A 20648-nucleotide genomic window follows, 5' to 3' on the forward strand; every position below is an offset into this window, starting at 1 on the left:
AAGATGCTGGTTAACTCGTGCATAAGGGATTTGGACAGTAAAGGGATGAGCTTGAGCAGAAAGTCGTGTGCGGCGGGGCCGCGGGAGGGAGGGAGGCAAGCATTTAGCAAGTTCAGAAGAGTAGTCAGCGTGAATATATCGATAGAATATAGAAAGAGAGGCAACATGGCGGCGGAATTCAAGAGGTAGAAGAATATCAGTAAGAGGAGAAGAGCTGATGAGACGAAGAGCCTTAGACTCCACTTTGTCCAAGAGAGCTGTGTGAGTGGAGCCCTCCCACACGTGAGATGCATACTCCATACGAGGGCGGACAAGGCCCCTGTATATGGATACCAACTGTGCGGGGGAGAAGAACTGGCGGAGACGATACAGAATGCACAACCTCGAGCAAGCTGATTTAATGAGAGAGATGTGAAGTTTCCAGTTAAGCTTTTGAGTTAAGGATAGTCCGAAGATGTTTATTGTTGAAGAATGTGACAGCTGAGTGTTGTTGAAAAATAGGGAATAGGTGTTTGGAAGATTGTGTCGAGTTGATATGTGGAGAAATTGGGTTTTTGAGGCATTGAAAGACACAAGGTTCCTTTACTAATCGGAAATAATAGTAAGGTCTGAAATTAATTAAGCGTTCTGCAGCCTCCAGCCAGAGTCATGTAATTCCTGTTGAAATATATATATATATATATATATATATATATATATATATATATATATATATATATATATATATATATATATATATATATATATATATATATATATATATATATATATATATATATATATATATATATATATATATATATAAAGCAACGAAACAACCAGTCAGACGCTGCTATTATTATTATTATTATTTTTATTATTATTATTATTTTTATTATTATTAATTAATGATATTACTGGAATTAGTATTATCTCTCTTTCTATCTTCTATCGATATTTCCACGCTGACTGCTCTTCTGAACTTGCTAACTGCATGCCTCCCCCCCTCCCGCGGCCCCGCTGCACTCGACTTTCTACTCATGCTCATCCCTATACTGTCCAAACCCCTTATGCAAGAGTTAACCAGCATCTTCACTCTTTCATCCCTCACGCTGGTAAACTCTGGAACAATCTTCCTTCATCTGTATTTCCTCCTGCCTACGACTTGAACTCTTTCAAGAGGAGGGTATCAGGACACCTCTCCTCCCGAAACTGACTTATCTTTCGGCCACCTCTTTGGATTCTTTTTAGGAGCAGCAGTAGCAGGCTTTTTTTTTATTACTGTTTACTTTTTTTGGCCCTTGAGCTGTCTCCTTTGCTGTAAAAAAAAAAAAAAAAAAAAAAATTAGAATAATAATAGTAATGACGCTGCAGAAAAATAATAATAATTAATATAATTATTGTTAATATCTTTATTATATAATTATTATCATTAGTAGTAGTTGTAGTAGTAGTATGATTAATAACGATATTGTTATTATTAATAATATTATTGTTGTCATTATTTTTTTATTATTGTTATTTTAATTATTATTATTATTGTTATTATTATTATTATTATTATTATTATTATTATTATTATTATTATTATTAGTAGTAGTAGTAGTAGTAGTAGTAGTAGTAGTAGTAAAAGAAGTAGTAGTAGTAGTAGTACCGTCTGTATCCGACACGATGAGGTGAGGGATCTGACAGCCTGCATGCTCGGTGAAGTATGCCAAGACGTCACTACCGAACCGGCACTGCTTCTCCTGGACGGCGAACACCTTAGATACAGGACTGCCAAGACTTCACATGAGGCACGGGTTGATGTAAGTGCCCGCGGATTCTGGATGCGCGGACAGAGGGCATTCATGGACATCCGCATAAGTATTCAACCCGATGGCTGCCTGTTACCGTGAGCTCCCCTTGGAAGCCGCCCACCAAAGGAATTAACGAGCAGGAGAAAACAAGGGCATAAGGTGAAAAAATCTAGCATGTGGATCAGGGCAGCTTCACCCTCCTAGTCTTCACCACATCCGGCGGGATGGGTCCCAGGGCCAGATGATTCTACGCACGACTCGCGAAACTGATCTCAGAAAAGAAGCATCAGCCAAGGACCCACGTTGTCGCCTGGATAAGGTGTCGCCTGTTGTTCTGCCTGCTCAGGTCGGCCATCCTATGTCTCAGGGGCACCAGATACTCTGGCCTAAAAGCCACCAACATCTAAAATATGGACTATGAGGCCACAGTGGTGGAGAGTGACATTAATGTGGGTCGGGAGTGACAAGAGCAGGAAAGGAAAGGGAGATCTAGACGCAATAGATGATAAGGTGTTATGTATAGATTTAGTGCTAAGTAGTATTAGTGAAATGGTTGGATGGCACAGTCATTAGCGAACAGAGTTGGGGCTAATGACCTGCAAGCTATGGAGCCCTCCATGAATATGTGTCAGGAAAATATAAAAAAAATGGGTGGAGGCACTTTTATATATTATGTAGTAGTAGTAGTAGTAGTAGTAGTAGTAGTAGTAGTAGTAGTAGTAGTAGTAGTAGTATCATCATCACCATCACTTATATTGTTGGAAGTATTTCCATTAAAATTATTATTATTATTATTATTATTATTATTATTATTATTATTATTATTATTATTATTATTGCATTTTTAATATCATTATTATAATTATTAGTTTTATTGTTATTTTATTATTTATTTTTTATTGTTATTATTATTATTATTATTATTATTATTATTATTATTATTATTATTATTATTATTATTATTACCGATTACTACTAAAATACATTATATTATTATCATTAACAACATCATCATTAGTACTAGTTGAATAATTTATTTTAGTTTTTATTAGTATCATTATGATAATTATAGTTGTTACTAATGTAATAACATTCGTATTAGTATTAGTATTACTATTACCATATGCAATCCTAATAATTCACTAATGTCATTATTCTTATTTTCTCTAAATTCATAACCCATATTGCTACGCATTTTCAAAACCATTGTAGTAATACGTACTCTATCCATATTATAGTATTTACATTAGAAAAAAGAAACTCGAATAGCATAAAACCTCTTTTTCATCTTCCGTTTGAGATGTGTACGTAAATGTCGAGTCACTTAGTAGCCAACAAGAGCCTAAAAGTCACACATGATTATGCGTTCCGGCATTGTGATCACACAGACCTTTCCCTCGCTGACTTACTAATGAGCAACCTTCGTAAACTTGAGTATAATTTGAGCATCGGGACTTCCATGAAGTTCCGCTTTGTTCTTATAGTATAATTTATAGGACAAATATCATGAAATGCTTTGGTATATGTTGTTACAAAAAATATAATTTTGAAAATGTATTGAAAACTTTAGTTTGGTCGTAGGGAAAAGCAGTAATAAAGACAAAGGATAAATAAAAATAAGATGACAATGAAGATTAAACTCAATTAAGAGAGATGCATATGAAGATAGATTAGAGTAAAAATAATAACTACAATAAATATAATTATAATAATAAATTATGATCACAAAAATTAAATAATAATAATTGAAATAATAACGATAATAATAATAATGATAATAATAATAATAATAATAATAATAATAATAATAATAATAATAATAATAATAATAATAATAATAATAAAAATAATAATAATACAATTAGCCATAATAATAATAATAAAACAATTATATAATAATAACAATAATAATAATAATAATAATAATAATAATAATAATAATAATAATAATAATCATAACAATAACAATAACAATAATAATAATAATAATAATAATAATAATAATAATAATAATAGTAATACTAATCATAATAAAGCCAAAAGTATACTATGAAGTGATCGTTGGTTTTTCTTAATGACTGTAAGGGATTTTTTGTTGTTGTTTTGAAGTTGTTTCTTTCACAGACGAAGCACCATATCTTTCTTTTTTATTCTCTCTCCTTTTCTTTTCATTTCTTCTTCTCTCTCTCTCTCTCTCTCTCTCTCTCTCTCTCTCTCTCTCTCTCTCTCTCTCTCTCTCTGGGGCACCAAATCACTGGCCCGCACTCTTAAAACAATAAAAACTAAATCCCCACAACTTCCCGCGAGTCCACGACCAACTTCCGACTTCTTGCCACGCCACGAGAGGGAGGGAAGGAGGAGCGAGGAGGAGAGAAACTTGTGTACTAAAGGAAGAACTGAGGGAAGGAAAGATGGGAGGAAAGAGAAAAGGGAATATATGAGAGGAAGAAAGGAAAGAAGAAAGGGAAGAACTAACGGAGGGAGAAAGGAAGGGAAGGAGAGAGGATGAGATGTTAAAGGAGGAAGGAATAAAGGACGGAAGCAAGAGGGATGGAAAAAGGAAGAAAAAAAGGAAGGAAGGAAGGAAGGAAGGAGAGAATGAGAGAGGAGTGGAGGAAGGAGAGTCAGGATAGAAAAGTGAGAAAAGAGAGGCTGAAGGAGGGAGGAGAAAAAGGAGAGGGAGAGAGAGAGAGAGAGAGAATGGCAGGGAGAGGGAAAGAGAGAAAAATAATGTTTGCAATGTAACTCTGCTGTCGCCTTTGCACTTTTCACAGCAAGATCCTCCTCCTCCTCCTCCAGAAGCGGTTAGCGCAGAGACCATCAACTCCTTCAAGAAACGCATTGATCGCCACTTTGCTGCAACAGGAGTGAACTGAACGTTCCCAAGAGTAGGTACACAAGTGCTTTAATCCTTCCCTGCAAGCCACTCCTGTGGCAAACGGATTGATTAAATCACTGAACGCAGGCAGCCTAGTAATGAGCCAACAGGCTTTCTGCTGCCTGCTAGTCCATGTTTCCATGTTTCCATGTTTCCTCCTCCTCCTCCTCCTCTTTCCTCCATTACCTCTGTGCCCTTTATGTGTGTGTGTGTGTGTGTGTGTGTGTGTGAGAGAGAGAGAGAGAGAAGAGAGAGAGAGAGAGAGAGAGAGAGAGAGAGAATAGGGTGGGGGGGTGGGGGGGGGAAGGCAGGTACAAAGCCTCCTGAGGTAAGTGAATCTGAGCCTCACCTTTGTCGTTCACTATCGCCGCTACGAGAACAGAAGGGAAGGAAAATGAGAGGGAGGGAGACGCAGAATTGAATGACGAAATTAAACCTTACACGCGGCCTTCCCTTCTCTGCGTTAGTTGTCGAAATGTTATAAAAAGAAGCGATTCATATTATTATTCTTAAGTTCTTATTGAATATTGAAGATTAACGCCGAGATGGGATGGAAAGTGACAAAAAGGAGACATTCGTTTTATTGAACCAAATGAATGATGTAGAATGAGATGCCTCGAGGATGGTTACTTGTATAGTTTGAATTTTAAGCTCAAAGAAAATAAATATGATAACTTAGAAAAAAAATGAATGGGTAAATGAATGAAAGAATGGTTGATGATATTCGCCTCTTATAACATAGAGAAATAGGAAGAAAAAGGATTAGGAAATATACAAAAGTTCCTTCATTCCTTCTTTCTATTCCTTTTTTTTCTTTTCATTTAAACAAATTTTTACAAAATAAGGAGGCTCAAAATTACACTTTTTAGGTATACTTATTCTAAGAGCCTGTGTATGGGACAAATTGAATTGTCGAATGTTGAAACATACAAGCATACAAATACAAAATACGAAAAGTAAAGAAAAACATGTAAAAACAATATGGAATAATGTCAGTTTGTCACTTTATATTTATAGTTTAAAGCACTAGCGCACTTGGGTGTCCCTCACGCCACCTGTGAGCAGCCTGCTTCACCTGCTGCGTGCTCATGTTCTCCACTTGGGGAGTGGCTGCCGTGAACATGTTCCACAGGCGTGTGGTCCTGGCTGTATATGTGCGCTGGTGCTGCCTGGAGTGTGAGTGCTGGTCACCGGAGAGTGTAGTCCGGGTGAACCTCTGAGCAGCGCGTGGAGGGAGCCTCAAGCTGCTGAGGTGGGGAACCCCCTGCACCTGGGCTTTGTGACACACCACCAGTGCTGAGACATCACGGCGGTGCTCCAGCGATGTCACAGTGGCAGATGACTCCTCCAGGTGCTCGCTGGCCTCCACCAGACGCAGTGCTCGTCGCTGCACTGCGTCGAGCCTCTGCATGTGGGCGGCAGCACTCGCCATCCAGCACAGGGCACCGTACTCCAGATACGGACGTATCTGTGCCTTGAAGAGAGTGAGGATGCCCGTGGGTCGAGGGATCCCGCTACTCTTCGCAGGGCAGAGACTCGCAGGGAGGCCTGGCGGGCAACAGCTCGGACGTGGAGGTCGAAGCGCAGGCTTTGGTCCACAGTCACTCCCAGGACCTTGATGTGGTCCTGGAGGGGCAGACTCTTGCCTCCAAGACGCAGCTGGCCTGAGACTGCTCGAGAGGCGTTTGGGGACCGTGAGATGACCATGGCCTGCGTCTTCTCCGGGGCGAGGGTGACCTGCCACTCCTCTCCCCACTGCTCCACCAGGCTGAGCTGCCTGTTGATCTCCTCGACGGCGCGCTGGCTGTCGGGGCGGCAGTAGGAGCGGGAGAGTGTGCAGTCATCGGCGTAGGCTGACACTGCCGATAGCTGCCGGAGGAGATCGTCGATATATATGTTCCACAGGATTGGGCCAAGCACGGAACCCTGTGGAACTGAGGCATGCACTGGTGAGGGCCTTGATGACTGCCCGTTGATCACCACCTGAAGGGTCCTCCCCTGGAGGTAATCCTTGAGCAGCATCAGTAGGGCACCCTGGACACCTTTGGCGCCAAGCTTCTCAAGCTTCTCAAGACGCGTGCCAAACCCTGTCAAAGGCTCCAGCAATATCCAGGGCTACCACGAGTGTGTCCAGGCCTTCATCCAGTGCGTCTTGCCAATCCTTGGAGAGGAGGAGGAGGAGGTCCGCGGTGGACCGGCCAGGCCTGAAGCCAAACTGTCTATCTGAGAGGAGATGGCTCTCACTCAGATGCTGACAGATGACTGCAGCCACCACACGCTCCAGCACCTTGCCCACCACAGAAAGCAAGCAGATGGGCCTGTAGTTGCTGGGCTCGGACCTCGATTTTTTCTTGTGGACCTTTCTCTCATCATTTCTTCCGTCCTTTCGATTTTTTTAGTTTTCCTTCAATTCTTTCTTTTTCTTTTCATCTTTCTATCTTTGTTTTTCTTTTATATCCTTCCTTCCTTCTTTCCTTCTATTTATTTTCTTGCTTTTTCCTGCTTTCCTTCCTTCCCCTTCCCTTCCTCTAATTTTCCATCTATGTTTAATACTCGGTTACTTTTTTTCTCCTTTTCTCTTATTCACCCCTTCCTTCTCTCTCTCTCTCTCTCTCTCTCTCTCTCTCTCTCTCTCTCTCTCTCTCTCTCTCTCTCTCTCTCTCTCTCCTTTTATCTTATATCTTCCTTTTGGTATGTTTTTTTTCCTCCTTTCTTCCTCCATTGATCCCTCCACCTCCCTCCCTCCCTTCTCTCCCTCCCTCCCTACCTTCTCTCCCTTCTCTCCCTCTCTCCCTCCCTTCCCTCCCATTTTCCTTCCGGGTTGTTTCATTCACTACTACTATTCACACCCGACCTCTGCTGAGAGAAGGTCGTGACCTCACCCCGCTGCGCCCCACAACATCGCTTGCCCTGTGTTTTCGTCGTGCTCTTGGGCGTTTGCGTGTTCTCGCTTGTGGACCTTGTGTGTTGCCTGTGATTTCCCGACACGTGTTTGGTGTGTGTTCGCTTGTGGTTTCTGCCTGTGGTTGCCTCTGTGATTTGTGTTTCCGGTGTTTTTGCGTGTGATCTGGCTGTCTCAGGGTGTTCTGCGTGGGTTTCAGAGTGATTCAAGTGTGTTGTGTTTCCGGTGATTTTGCGTGTGATCTGGCTGTTTTCGGGTGTTCTGCGTGGGTTTCAGAGTGATTCAAGTGTGTTGTGTTTCCGGTGTTTTTGCGTGTGATCTGGCTGTTTCCGGGTGTTCTGCGTGGGTTTCAGAGTGATTCAAGTGTGTTGTGTTTCCGGTGTTTTTGCGTGTGATCTGGCTGTTTCCTGGTGTTCTGCGTGGGTTTCAGAGTGATTCAAGTGTGTTGTGTTTCCGGTGTTTTTGCGTGTGATCTGGCTGTTTCCGGGTGTTCTGCGTGGGTTTCAGAGTGATTCAAGTGTGTTGTGTTTACGGTGTTTTTGAGTGTGATCTGGATGTTTCCTGGTGTTCTGCGTGGGTTTCAGAGTGATTCAGGGGTGTTGTGTTTCCGGTGTTTTGCGTGTGATCTGGCTGTTTCCGGGTGTTCTGCGTGGGTTTCAGAGTGATTCAAGTGTGTTGTGTTTCCGGTGTATTTGCGTGTGATTTGGCTGCTACTAAGTGTACTGCGTGGGTTTCAGAGCGTTTTCAGTGTGCTGATATGTTTCCGGTGATTTTGAGTGCGATTTTGCAGTTTACCAGTTTTCTGCGTTTCGAGTGTGTTGTGTTTCCAGTGCTTTTACGTGTGATTTGGATGTGTATAGTGCTCTGCGTGGGTTTCAGAGTGTTTTGAGTGTGCTGTTGTACTTCCGGTGTTTTTGCGAGTGACTTGAGGGTGTTTAGTCGTGCTTGTGCTTGGGTTTCTGAGTGTTTCGTGTGTCCCGAGTGTGACTTTGTGTTCCCGAGTGTCTCACGCGTGATTTGGGTGTGTCGACAACCCACCCTTTGAATTCCCTGAGGATTCAATCTGCTCCTCCTCATTACACCCTCTTTAAATCCCTAGAGGATTAACACTTCCTACACCCTTTCCCTCACCTCACCTAAGCCCCCCCCCACCCTCGCTCACCTCACATCCCTTTTGCTCCTCCTCATCCCCTAGAGGATTAGCCCTTCCTACTCCTCCCTCACCTCCACATATTTCTAAGCCCTCCCCCCCTCACTCACCTTACCTCACATCCTATTTACCCATCCCTTCACCCACCTTACCTCGCCTCTTTCTTAACCTTTCTTGTTCTCACACACCTCACTCACCTCACATCCCTTCCTACTCCTCCTCTCTCCCACTTACCTCCTTTCCCAAACTCCCTCTCACTCATCTCACCTATTTCCTAATCCTCCTTGATCTCACACACCTCACTCACCGCCTCACTTTCCCCCTCTTTACTCACCTCACATCCCTTCCTACTCCTCCTCTCTCCCCCCTCACCTATTTCCTAACCCTCCTTGATCTCACACACCTCACTCACCGCCTCTCTTTCCCCCTCTTTACTCACCTCACATCTCTTCCTACTCCTCCTCACACACCTCACCTATTTCCTAACCCTCCTTGATCTCACACCTCACTCACCGCCTCCCTTTCCCCTCTTTACTCACCTCACATCCCTTCCTACTCCTCTCTCGCATCTCACCTATTTCCTAACCCTCCCTGATCTCACACACCTCACTCACCGCCTCCCTTTCCCCTCTTTACTCACCTCACATCCCTTCCTCCTCTCCCACCTCACCTATTTCCTAACCTCCTTGATCTCACACACCTCTATTTCCCCTCTTTACTCACCTCACATCCCTTCCTACTCCTCCTCTCTCACTTTTCCTCCATTACTAAACTACCTCTCACACCTCACCCCTTTCCTAATCCCCTTCACTCTGTGTTTTATCTCTTTCATTTCAGCTAAGATGGTGCCTAAGAAGTGCAGTACTTGTAACAGTAGCTTCTCAGCTCACTTTTACAGGGCGTTCTGCTGTCTGTCGACTGTGTCTGTCCAGGCAGCATCTCGAGACAAGACTGCAGGAGCAGGAAGAGAAGATGGAAGAAGGCCAGAATAAAATAATAGAGCTTTCTCTCACCAGGCAGCATCTCGAGACCAGACTGCAGGAGCAAGAAGAGAAGATGGAAGCAGATCAGAATAAAATAATAGAGCTTTCTCGCACTGTTGCCTCCTTGCAGGAATTCATCCAGGCTAACGTTGCTGTGGTGCCAAACCCTTCTCCAACCGCCCCCTTGCCCTCAGCGGTACCGTCGACACCAGCGGACAACACCACGCAACGGGAGGATGCTAGTGGCACCGCCCATGATGGCTTCACCGTCGTGAATGGAGGAGCCAAACCAGCCAGACAAGCGATTTATCCTGTTCATTGCTTCAACAGGTTTGCCATTCTGGAGGAGGAGGACGAGCAGGAGAGCACCTTCCTGGTGGGTGACTCCATGATTCGCCAGCAGGTCGTTGAGTTCTGCGGCAGAGTTCCTCGTCGAAGACGGAACTATTGCTATCCTGGTGCTGGGATCGACGACATAACTGTTGCTCTTGAGGAGATCTCCCCCCAGGCTACTAATGATTCACTGTTTGTTATTCACACAGGTACGAACGACGTCACCACGACCCGGTCTGAGGAACTCCTGGAGAAGTACCGTAGGCTCATCCAGCAGTATAAGACTAAATCCCCTAACATTTTGATTTCAGGAGTTCTACCACGGACTTGGGCGGAGAGCGACTTTTTCAGTAAGGCCTTCAGCCTAAACAACCGCTTACAGACTCTTTGTAGGGAGCTTGACGTGGAGTTCCTAAACGCATGGGACAATTTCTATGGACAAAATGAGCTCTTCCACAGGGACGGATTGCACCTTTCTCCCATCGGGGCAGCCAGACTCGGAAGGCTCCTCAACGAAGCAGTGCGTGTCATCCAAACAAAAAACGAGTCACGGCCACGTCCCTCCACCCCACCCGTGTAAATAGACGCCGTGCATCGCAACAAACCCGTAACCGTGATCCCGCAATTACCACCACCTCTATTACTAAGCCTCTAGATAACTTAAAAATCCTTAGTTTCAATGCGTGTAGCCTAAGAAACAAATTTGATGAACTGAGATGTCTTGCTTTAACAGAAAATTTTGACATAATTGCTATAACCGAAACATTTATCGACACCACAAATATTGATTTAAGTTCCGAATACAACATAGATGGCTACAGACTCTTCAACAAAGATCGTGTAAACCGTAGAGGCGGTGGCGTCGCCCTTTATGTCAAAAGCTATTTGCAACCCACTGACAAAACACCGGGAAACAGTTACGTTGAACATTTGTGCGTGCGAGTAAACATTGCAAAAGTCAACTTAAATATATCTGTCACCTACAGACCTCCCGGGCAATCACTCGATGACGACCTTGAAATGTACAGCGTCTTAAGGCAGTCACTTAATAACAGCGACTCACTGATATTAGGAGACTTTAACCTTCCCCATATCGACTGGGCGACACTGTCAGGTACAGAAGGCGAGTCACATAGAATGATCGAATTTCTAGAAGAAAATTATCTAAGCCAAATGGTTTCTGAGCCAACTCGACAAAATAATATACTCGACCTTGTTATAACGACCCAAGATAACCTAATCAGTAGTGTCACGGTAGGAGAACACCTCGGTTCTTGCGATCATAAATTAGTGCGCGTCGACATTAAAGTTCAATCATCAGTGACTGAAAATAAAGTAAAGGTGCCCAATTTCAAAAGAGCTAACTTCGTAGAAATCCGACAAAAACTAACAGAAATACAACTATCAGATGACGGCAACGTAGAGGAAGCCTGGCTAAGCCTTAAAAAGCACTTACTCACTCAGCAGAACACATTCGTCCCCTTGTGCGAGAAGCGAATCAACACTAATAAAGCCCACCGTGGTTTAATAGCGAAATTAAACAATCAGTCAATGAGAGAAAATTGTTTTACAGGTTAAAGAAAGAACAAAGCACGCCCGAAAACATTAGACTTTATAATGATGCCAGGCGACGAGTAAAAAGATTAGTAGGTCAGGCAAAGCGTAGATACGAAGAAAATATTGCAGCCAACTGTAAAAATAATCCGAAATCTTTCTTCAGTTACATAAACAACAGAAAGGCGATCAAAAGTGGTATTGGACCTTTAACAAACAGCGACGGTGCACTAGTGACTGACAGCCAACACATTGCAAACCTCTTAAACAAATACTTTTCCTCGGTGTTTAATACTAACAGTCTTCCTCTCGCTACCACCAACACCAGTACTATTGTAAATCTCGAGCATGCATTGCCTAATTTTGAAATAACAACCGATGAAGTCCTTAAAGCTCTCCATTCACTTAAAACAAATAAAAGTCCTGGACCTGACAAAGTATATCCAACTCTGCTGAAAGAAACAAAGAGCGAAATACTCTCCTCCCTCACAACCGTATTCAATATGTCCTTGCGACAAGGCATCGTCCCTTCAGATTGGAAAAAGGCTAACGTGACACCGATTTTCAAGAAAGGAGACAAAAAAGTACCAGGTAATTACAGGCCCATTAGTCTAACTTCGGTTGTAGGTAAGCTACTTGAGGGCATAATTAGAGACAAAATTGTGAATTACCTTGAAAGCCACTCATTGATTGGGGACTCACAACATAGCTTCCGAAACAAAAGATCCTGCCTATCAAACCTATTAACCTTTTATAACGACCTCTTCACTGTTTATGACGTAACCAAATCACTGGACGTAGTCTATCTTGATTTCCAGAAAGCGTTTGATAAAGTCCCGCATCATAAATTACTTTACAAATTAAAGCAAATAGGTATTGACGGTCAAGTAAACCAATGGATCGCGAATTGGTTGAGCAACAGACAACAAAGAGTAGTGATTGACGGATTTAACTCAGAGTGGGCGCCTGTCACTAGTGGCGTCACTCAGGGCTCGGTCCTTGGCCCAGTGCTCTTCATTATTTACATCAACGACGTGGATGTTGGACACAATAACCGCATTAGTAAATTTGCAGACGACACAAAGATTGGTAACTCGGTTCTCACTGACGAAGACAGGCAAAGCCTCCAAGAGGATTTGCACAAAATTTCAGCTTGGTCGGATAGATGGGAGATGCCCTTTAACGTAGACAAGTGCCAGGTCCTTCAAGTTGGAACGAGGAATAAGAAGTTCGAATACGAAATGCGCGGCGTTAAACTCAAAAGCGTTCAATGCGTCAAAGACTTGGGGGTCAAAATCGCGTCAAACCTCAAATTCTCACAGCAATGCATCGATGCAGCAAATAAAGCGAACAGAATGTTGGGCTTCATTAAAAGAAACTTTGTATTCAAGAATAAAGATGTAATACTCGCTCTACAACAGTTTAGTCAGACCCCACTTGGAATATGCGGTACAGTTTTGGTCTCCCCACCATGCAAAGGATATTGCTAAATTAGAAGGTGTTCAGCGTCGGGCAACGAAAATGATCCCTTCCTTGCGCAACAAATCCTACGAAGAAAGGCTTTCTACCCTTAACATGTTCTCTCTTGAGAAACGTCGCCTCCGAGGAAAACTGATCGAATGTTTTAAAATACTTAATGGTTTCACGAATGTAGACAGATCAACATTGTTTATGATCGATGACACTTTGCGCACGAGGAACAATGGCGTAAAACTCAGATGTAGACAAGTAAATTCAGACTGCACCAATTTTTTCTTCACCAACGTTGTAGTGCGAGAATGGAATAAGCTTCCACCGTCAGTGGTCCAGTGTAACACGACTGACTCCTTCAAAAATAAGCTCGACCGTCACTTCCTTCAACTTAATATCAACTAGAGTAGAAATGCAACGTTTTGGAGTCTTCTGATTAATGTAAAATCACTTAGGTTTAAGGACAGACCACCAAGTCTGGACCATGGGGTCTGTGTGGTCTGATTTTCTATGTAAATATATGTAAATCTCTCTCTCTCTCTCTCTCTCTCTCTCTCTCTCTCTCTCTCTCTCTCTCTCTCTCTCTCTCTCTCTCTCTCTCTCTCTCTCAAAAATAAATAAAAGGAGAGAGAGAGAGAGAGAGAGAGAGAGAGAGAGAGAGAGAGAGAGAGAGAGAGAGAGAGAGAGAGAGAGAGAGAGAGAGAGAGAGAGAGAGAGAGGAATAATAAGACTAAAGCTAAATAACAACGAAAGATTAACAAAATGGATGAACAGAACAAACAGAAAGGAGGAGGAGGAGGAGGAGGAGGAGAGAGGAAGGAACTGGACCAAGGAAAAAGTGAAGTTCGTACAAGGATAAAAGAGACCGCTGAAGAGAGGAGAGGAGAGGAAAGGAGGGGAAAGGAAAGGAGAGGAAAGAGGAAGCTGAGGGAGGGAGGTTGGAGCAGACTACAGGGAGAGAAAGAACCGGATAGAGAAGGAGGGAGAGGGAAGAAAGAAAGAACGATAAGAAAAAATAAAAGTAAATGATAGGAAGCCGAGAGAAAGGAAGGAAAGGAGGGAGGAAAGCAGAGAGGGAGGCTGCAGACTACCGACGGAGGGAGATAAAGAATCGGAGGGAAAGAGAGGGAGGGAAGAAGGAGGAAGTGGAGCAAGGAAAAAATAAAGTTCGTACAAGGATAAAAGAGACCGATGAAGAGGAGAGGAAAGGAAAGGAGAGGAAAGGAGGGAACGAGGAAAGGCGAAAAAATATAAAAAAAGGGAAAGGAAGGGAATAAAGCTGAGAGAGAGAGAGAGAGAGAGAGAGAGAGAGAGAGAGAGAGAGAGAGAGAGAGAGAGAGAGAGAGAGAGAGAGAGAGAGAGAGAGAGAGAGAGAGAGAGAGAGAGAGAGAGAGAGAGAGAGAGAGAGAGAGAGAGAGAGAGAGATTTACATAGATTTACATAGAAAATCAGACCACACAGACCCCATGGTCCAGACTTGGTGGTCTGTCCTTAAACCTAAGTGATTTTACATTAATCAGAAGACTCCAAAACGTTGCATTTCTACTCTAGTTGATATTAAGTTGAAGGAAGTGACGGTCGAGCTTATTTTTGAAGGAGTCAATCGTGTTACACTGGACCACTGATGATGGGAGCTTATTCCATTCTCGCACTACAACGTTGGTGAAGAAAAATTTGGTGCAGTCTGAATTTACTTGTCTACATCTGAGTTTTACGCCATTGTTCCTCGTGCGCAAAGTGTCATCGATCATAAACAATGTTGATCTGTCTACATTCGTGAAACCATTAAGTATTTTAAAACATTCGATCAGTTTTCCTCGAGGCGACGTTTCTCAAGAGAACATGTTAAGGGTAGAAAGCCTTTCTTCGTAGGATTTGTTGCGCAAGGAAGGGATAAATTTCGTTGCCCGACGCTGAACACCTTCTAATTTAGCAATATCCTTTGCATGGTGGGGAGACCAAAACTGTACCGCATATTCCAAGTGGGGTCTGACTAAACTGTTGTAGAGCAGGAGTATTACATCTTTATTCTTAAATAAAAAGTTTCTTTTAATGAAGCCCAACATTCTGTTCGCTTTATTTGCTGCATCGATGCATTGCTGTGAGAATTTGAGGTTTGACGCGATTTTGACCCCAAGTCATTGACGCATTGAACGCTTTTGAGTTTAACGCCGCGAATTTCTTAATCAAAATTATTATTCCTCGTTCCAACTTGAAGGACCTGGCACTTGTCTACGTTAAAGGGCATCTCCCATCTATCCGACCAAGCTGAAATTTTGTGCAAATCCTCTTGGAGGCTTTGCCTGTCTTCGTCAGTGAGAACCGAGTTACCAATCTTTGTGTCGTCTGCAAATTTACTAATGCGGTTATTGAGTCCAACATCCACGTCGTTGATGTAAATAATGAAGAGCACTGGGCCAAGAACCGAGCCCTGAGGGACGCCACTAGTGACAGGCGCCCACTCTGAGTTAAATCCGTCAATCACTACTCTTTGTTGTCTGTTGCTCAACCAATTCGCGATCCATTGGTTTACCTGACCGTCAATACCTATTTGTTTTAATTTGTAAAGTAATTTATGATGCGGGACTTTATCAAACGCTTTCTGGAAATCAAGATAGACTACGTCCAGTGATTTGGTTACGTCATAAACAGTGAAGAGGTCGTTATAAAAGGTTAATAGATTTGATAGGCAGGATCTTTTGTTTCGGAAGCCATGTTGTGAGTCCCCAATTAATGAGTGGCTTTCAAGGTAACTCACAATTTTGTCTCTAATTATGCCCTCAAGTAGCTTACCTACAACCGAAGTTAGACTAATGGGCCTGTAATTACCTGGTACTTTTTGTCTCCTTTCTTAAAAATCGGTGTCACGTTAGCCTTTTTCCAATCTGAAGGGACAATGCCTTGTCGCAAGGACATATTGAATACGGTTGTGAGGGAGGAGAGTATTTCGCTCTTTGTTTCTTTCAGCAGAGTTGGATATACTTTATCAGGTCCAGGACTTTTATTTGTTTTAAGTGATTTGAGGGCTTTAAGGACTTCATCGGGTTTTATTTCAAAGTTAGACAATGCATGCTCTGGATTTACATTAGTACTGGTGTTGGTGGTGGTGGTGGGAGGACTGTTATTATTAAACACCGAGGAAAAGTAATTATTTAATAGGTTTGCAACGTGTTGGCTGTCAGTCACTAGTGCACCGTCGCTGTTTATTAAAGGTCCAATTCCACTTCTGATCGCCTTTCTGTTGTTTATGTAACTGAAGAAGGATTTCGGATTATTTTTACAGTTGGCTGCAATATTTTCTTCATATCTACGCTTTGCCTGATGCACTAATCTTTTTACTCGTCGCCTTGCATCATTGTAAAGTCTAATGTTTTCGGGCGTGCTTTGGTCTTTCTTTAACCTGTAAGACAATTTTCTCTCCTTGACTGAGTGTTTAATTTCGCTATTAAACCAAGGTGGACTTTTATTAGTGTTAATTCGCTTCTCGCACAAGGGACAAATGTGTCCTGCTGAGTGAGTAAGTGATTTTTAAAGTTTAGCCAGGCGTCCTCTGCATTGCCGTCATCTGATAGTTGCATATCTATTAGTTTTCGTCGGATTTCTACGAAGTTGGCTCTTTTGAAATTGGGCACCTTAACTTTATTTTCAGTCACCGATGTTTGAGCTCTAATGTCAACGCGCACTAGTTTATGATCGCAGGAACCGAGGTGTTCTCCTACCGTGACATTACTGACTAGGTTATCTTGGGTCGCTATAACAAGGTCAAGTATGTTATTTTGTCGAGTTGGTTCAGAAACCATTTGGCTTAGATAATTTTCCTCTAGAAATTCGATCATTCTATGGGACTCACCTTCTGTACCCGACAGTGTCGCCCAGTCGATATGGGGAGGTTAAAGTCTCCTAGTATCAGTGAGTCGCTGTTATTAAGTGACTGCCTTAAGACGCTGTACATTTCAAGATCGCCATCAAGTGATTGCCCCGGAGGCCTGTAAGTGACAGATATATTTAAATTGACTTTTGCAATGTTTACTCGCACGCACAAATGTTCAACGTTACTGTTTCTTGGTGTTTTGTCAGTAGGTTGCAAGTAGCTTTTGACAAAAGGGCGACACCACCCTCTACGGTTTACACGATCATTGTTGAAGAATCTGTAGCCATCTATGTTATATTCGGAACTTAAATCAATATTAGTGGTGTCGATAAATGTTTCGGTTATAGCAATTACGTCAAAGTTTTCTGTCAGAGCAAGACATCGCAGTTCATCAAATTTGTTTCTTAGGCTACGCGCATTGAAACTAAGGACTCTTAGGTTATCTTGAAGCTTGGTAATAGAGGTACTGGAGGGTTCAATGTTACGAGTCTGTTGCGGTGTGAGGTGTCTATTTACACGGGCGGGATGGAAGGACGTGGCTGAGAGTCGTTTTTTTTTTTTCGGGCGTTACGTACGGCGTTGTTGAGGAGCCTTCCAAATCTGGCTGCCCCGATGGGGGACAGGTGTATGCCGTCCCTTTGGAAAAGTCTACTCTGGCCGTAGAAATCGTTCCAGGCGTTAAAGAATTCGACGTCAAGCTCTCCGCAGAGAGTCTGCAGGCGGTTGTTGAGGCTGAAGGCCTTACTGTAGAAGTCGCCCTCATCCCATGTCCGTGGTAGAATTCCTGAAATCAAAATATTAGGGGATTTAGTCTTATACTGCTGGATGAGCCTACGGTACTTGTCCAGCAGTTCCTCAGACCGGGTCGTGGTGACGTCGTTTGTACCTGTGTGGAGAACAAAGAGTGAGTCATTAGAGGCCACAGCGGAGACCTCGTCCAGTGCAGCTGTGATGTCGTCAACACCAGCTCCAGGATAACAGTAGTTACGCCTACGACGGGGGACTCTGCCACAGAATTCAACTTCCTGATGGCGAATCATAGAGTCACCGACCAAGAAGGTGCTCTGTTCCTCGTCCTCCTCCTCCAGTATGGCAAATCTGTTGTAGCAATGAGTAGGATAAATGGCTCTAGGGGCGGGTCTGGCTCCTCCTCTCACGGGGGTGAAGCATTCAGCGTCAGCTCTACCGGTTCCCTGTGACGTGCCTTCTTCGGAAGGTGGCTGGGCATCGAGTGCAGGTGAGGAGGGTGATGAGGCGTCAATTGCAGGAGGGGCGACGATGTTGGCCTGGATAAACTCCTGCAAGGTATCAACAGTACTTGTTAGTTCGGTGATCTTCTTCTCGCCAGCCGTCAGCCTTTCGTCCTGTTGAAGGAGTCTCGTTTCCATCTGCTGAGTCAACAGGCAGATCTTGCAGACGGTCGATCGTCCTGAGAAGAAATGACCAGAGAAGTTTCCTGTGCAAGTCGAACATTTCTTTAGCGCCATCTTGGTAAGGAGGAGGTATCTATATATTTGCTTTGCTTTTTCTTTTCGTAGGGCAGAGGGACGCGTGCGTGAATAAGCGAGAATAAGTGAGAGAGAGAGAGAGAGAGAGAGAGAGAGAGAGAGATGGGAAGGCGTAGGAGGAGATAGGGATGGAGGGAGGAAGAGGGCGAAGGAAAGGGGGGGAGAGAGAGAGGGTGGGAACGAGATAGGGAGTGAGGAAGGAGAGACAGAGAGGGGCAAGTGGGGGGTAGTAATGAGAGAGAGAGAGAGGGGGAGGGGCAATGGAAAGGGAGGCGAGAGAAGAGGAGGAGAAACGCGAGAGGGAGGAGGGAGGAGGAATACTGGTCTCTGGGGAATAATCTGGTCAAGTCAGGTCAGGTAGGTCTGAACACCTGCGTAGGAAGTGGCGTCGGAGTGGAATCTGGAAATATATAAAGAATGTGGCGGAAAGAGTGTAACACTGTGTTTTGTGTATAGGTGTATATATGTTTTACAGGGCGCTACTGCGAGAGGGTAGATACAGGCGGAGAGAGGTAGTAAAAATAAGGGCAACACTTAATCCTGTCCAATGAAGCACGTGGTCGCACAGCAAACAGCACACCTCTGCGGGCAGGTAACTCGGTTGACAATAAGCAGTACGCAGCACGACGCGAAATAGCACACGGCACACAGCACAGCAAGATCTACAGTACAGTTCAGTACAGCACACGAGGGTGGAATCGCAAGCGAGAGAGGTCACGGAAGTGGGAGCGCGTGCGGTTTGACCTCTCGGGGTGAGGGCAAGGCGCTGACTGAGGCAAGGCGCTGACTGAGGGAGAAAGGGAGGAGGGGCAGAAAGGACAGAACATGAAAAAGAAAAGAAAAAACAATGGGAAAAAATGAAAAGAAAAGGAAATGAGATCTAAAGGGAGAGAGAGAGAGAGAGAGAGGGCGGAAGAGGCAGGGAGAGAGGGAACAATGGCTCTCTCCAACTCTGGAATGGCTTTTCTCGGGTTAATAGTTAGTCATGAGTCACCAATGCACTGGCTAATACTATGTTGTTTTTTTAGCACGCAGACATGTACGAGCGAGCCGTGCTGAGGAAGCCTGTTGGGAAGACCTTTGGTGCTCGGGTGGACTTGTGGTCGATAGGTAAGACTTAGAGAAGGAGGATCTAACTTTCACCCATACAACAGTTTTTAATGCAAGTACTTCATCTAAACCACTCTTATTAATCCCCTTCATTTATTTAAAACCTCAATTGAATCCCCACACATTCTACGTCTCATCCAATCCATTCTCTTCTTTTCATTTACCATCCGTATTATCCCTTATGTTGAAGAGAAATAGGAATGATAATAGTGGTTGCACAGTGAATCTTTACACTGTGCTATTCCCCACACATTCTTCGTCTCATCCAGCCCAGTCTCTTCTTTTGATTTAACGTCCATATTTTGTCATTTTCCCTCATGTTGAATAGAAATAGGAATGATAATAGTGGTTGCACAATGAAGCTTTACACGGTACTGCGTTTTGCCCTCCAAGGTGTGACACTTTACCACGTGGCGACGGGAATGCTGCCCTTCCGTCCCTATGGTGGGCGCCGCAACAAGGAGACCATGTACCATATCACCACGGAGAAGGCGCCGGGGGTCATCTCAGGGGTGCAGACCTCGGAGAACGGGCCCATTGAGTGGTGCACGTCCTTGCCGGAAACCTGTCCGTTGAGCCTGTGAGTAGACCAAGCTATAGTTACTTATCATTATTTCTTTTGTATAGGAGAGGAGGCAGCTCTAGGGTACACAAACTAATGAGGAAATAAAAAAGCCTGCAAGGTGGTGCTCCTGGAAATAGTGTTTAATAGACATCCAAAACAGAGAGGTGTCTTGATACTCCAATCTTGAAGTGGTTTAACCCAGTAGCAGCGGGGATCATGTTTCTTAATGGTCCCTCTAAGCAAGAAAAATGAGTAAAAATCATCACTCACACAAACCATTTCATAATATATATCAAAGCATTTGTGATCAGTTTATGCGTCATCTATTTTGGGAGGTTTATATCATGGCACAAATTTGGCCTTGCTGGTACACGGTAAAGCCACAAATTTGGCCTCGCTGGTACACGGTAAACCCACAAATTTGGCCTCGCTGGTACACGGTAAAGCCACAAATTTGACCTCGCTTACTCAGTGAATTCTCTATCATGTAAAGTCCGATAACCCTTTTCGTCAGCTTGAAGGAACCAGGACGCCCGTGGAACAAGA

General features: G+C 43.6%; 1 protein-coding gene across 1 annotated transcript; it reads left to right on the top strand.

Moving 5' to 3' along the window:
* Positions 1-19460: 19460 nt before the first annotated feature.
* Positions 19461-20121, top strand: LOC126997129 (inhibitor of nuclear factor kappa-B kinase subunit epsilon-like). The gene is made up of 2 exons (XM_050858184.1): positions 19461-19537; positions 19931-20121. The coding sequence occupies exons 1-2, from the start codon at positions 19465-19467 to the stop codon at positions 20119-20121; spliced, it is 264 nt and encodes an 87-aa protein (XP_050714141.1). The 5' UTR covers positions 19461-19464.
* Positions 20122-20648: the final 527 nt, after the last annotated feature.

Source organism: Eriocheir sinensis, chromosome 11 (genome assembly GCF_024679095.1).
Source record: "Eriocheir sinensis breed Jianghai 21 chromosome 11, ASM2467909v1, whole genome shotgun sequence".
Lineage (NCBI taxonomy): Eukaryota > Metazoa > Arthropoda > Malacostraca > Decapoda > Varunidae > Eriocheir > Eriocheir sinensis.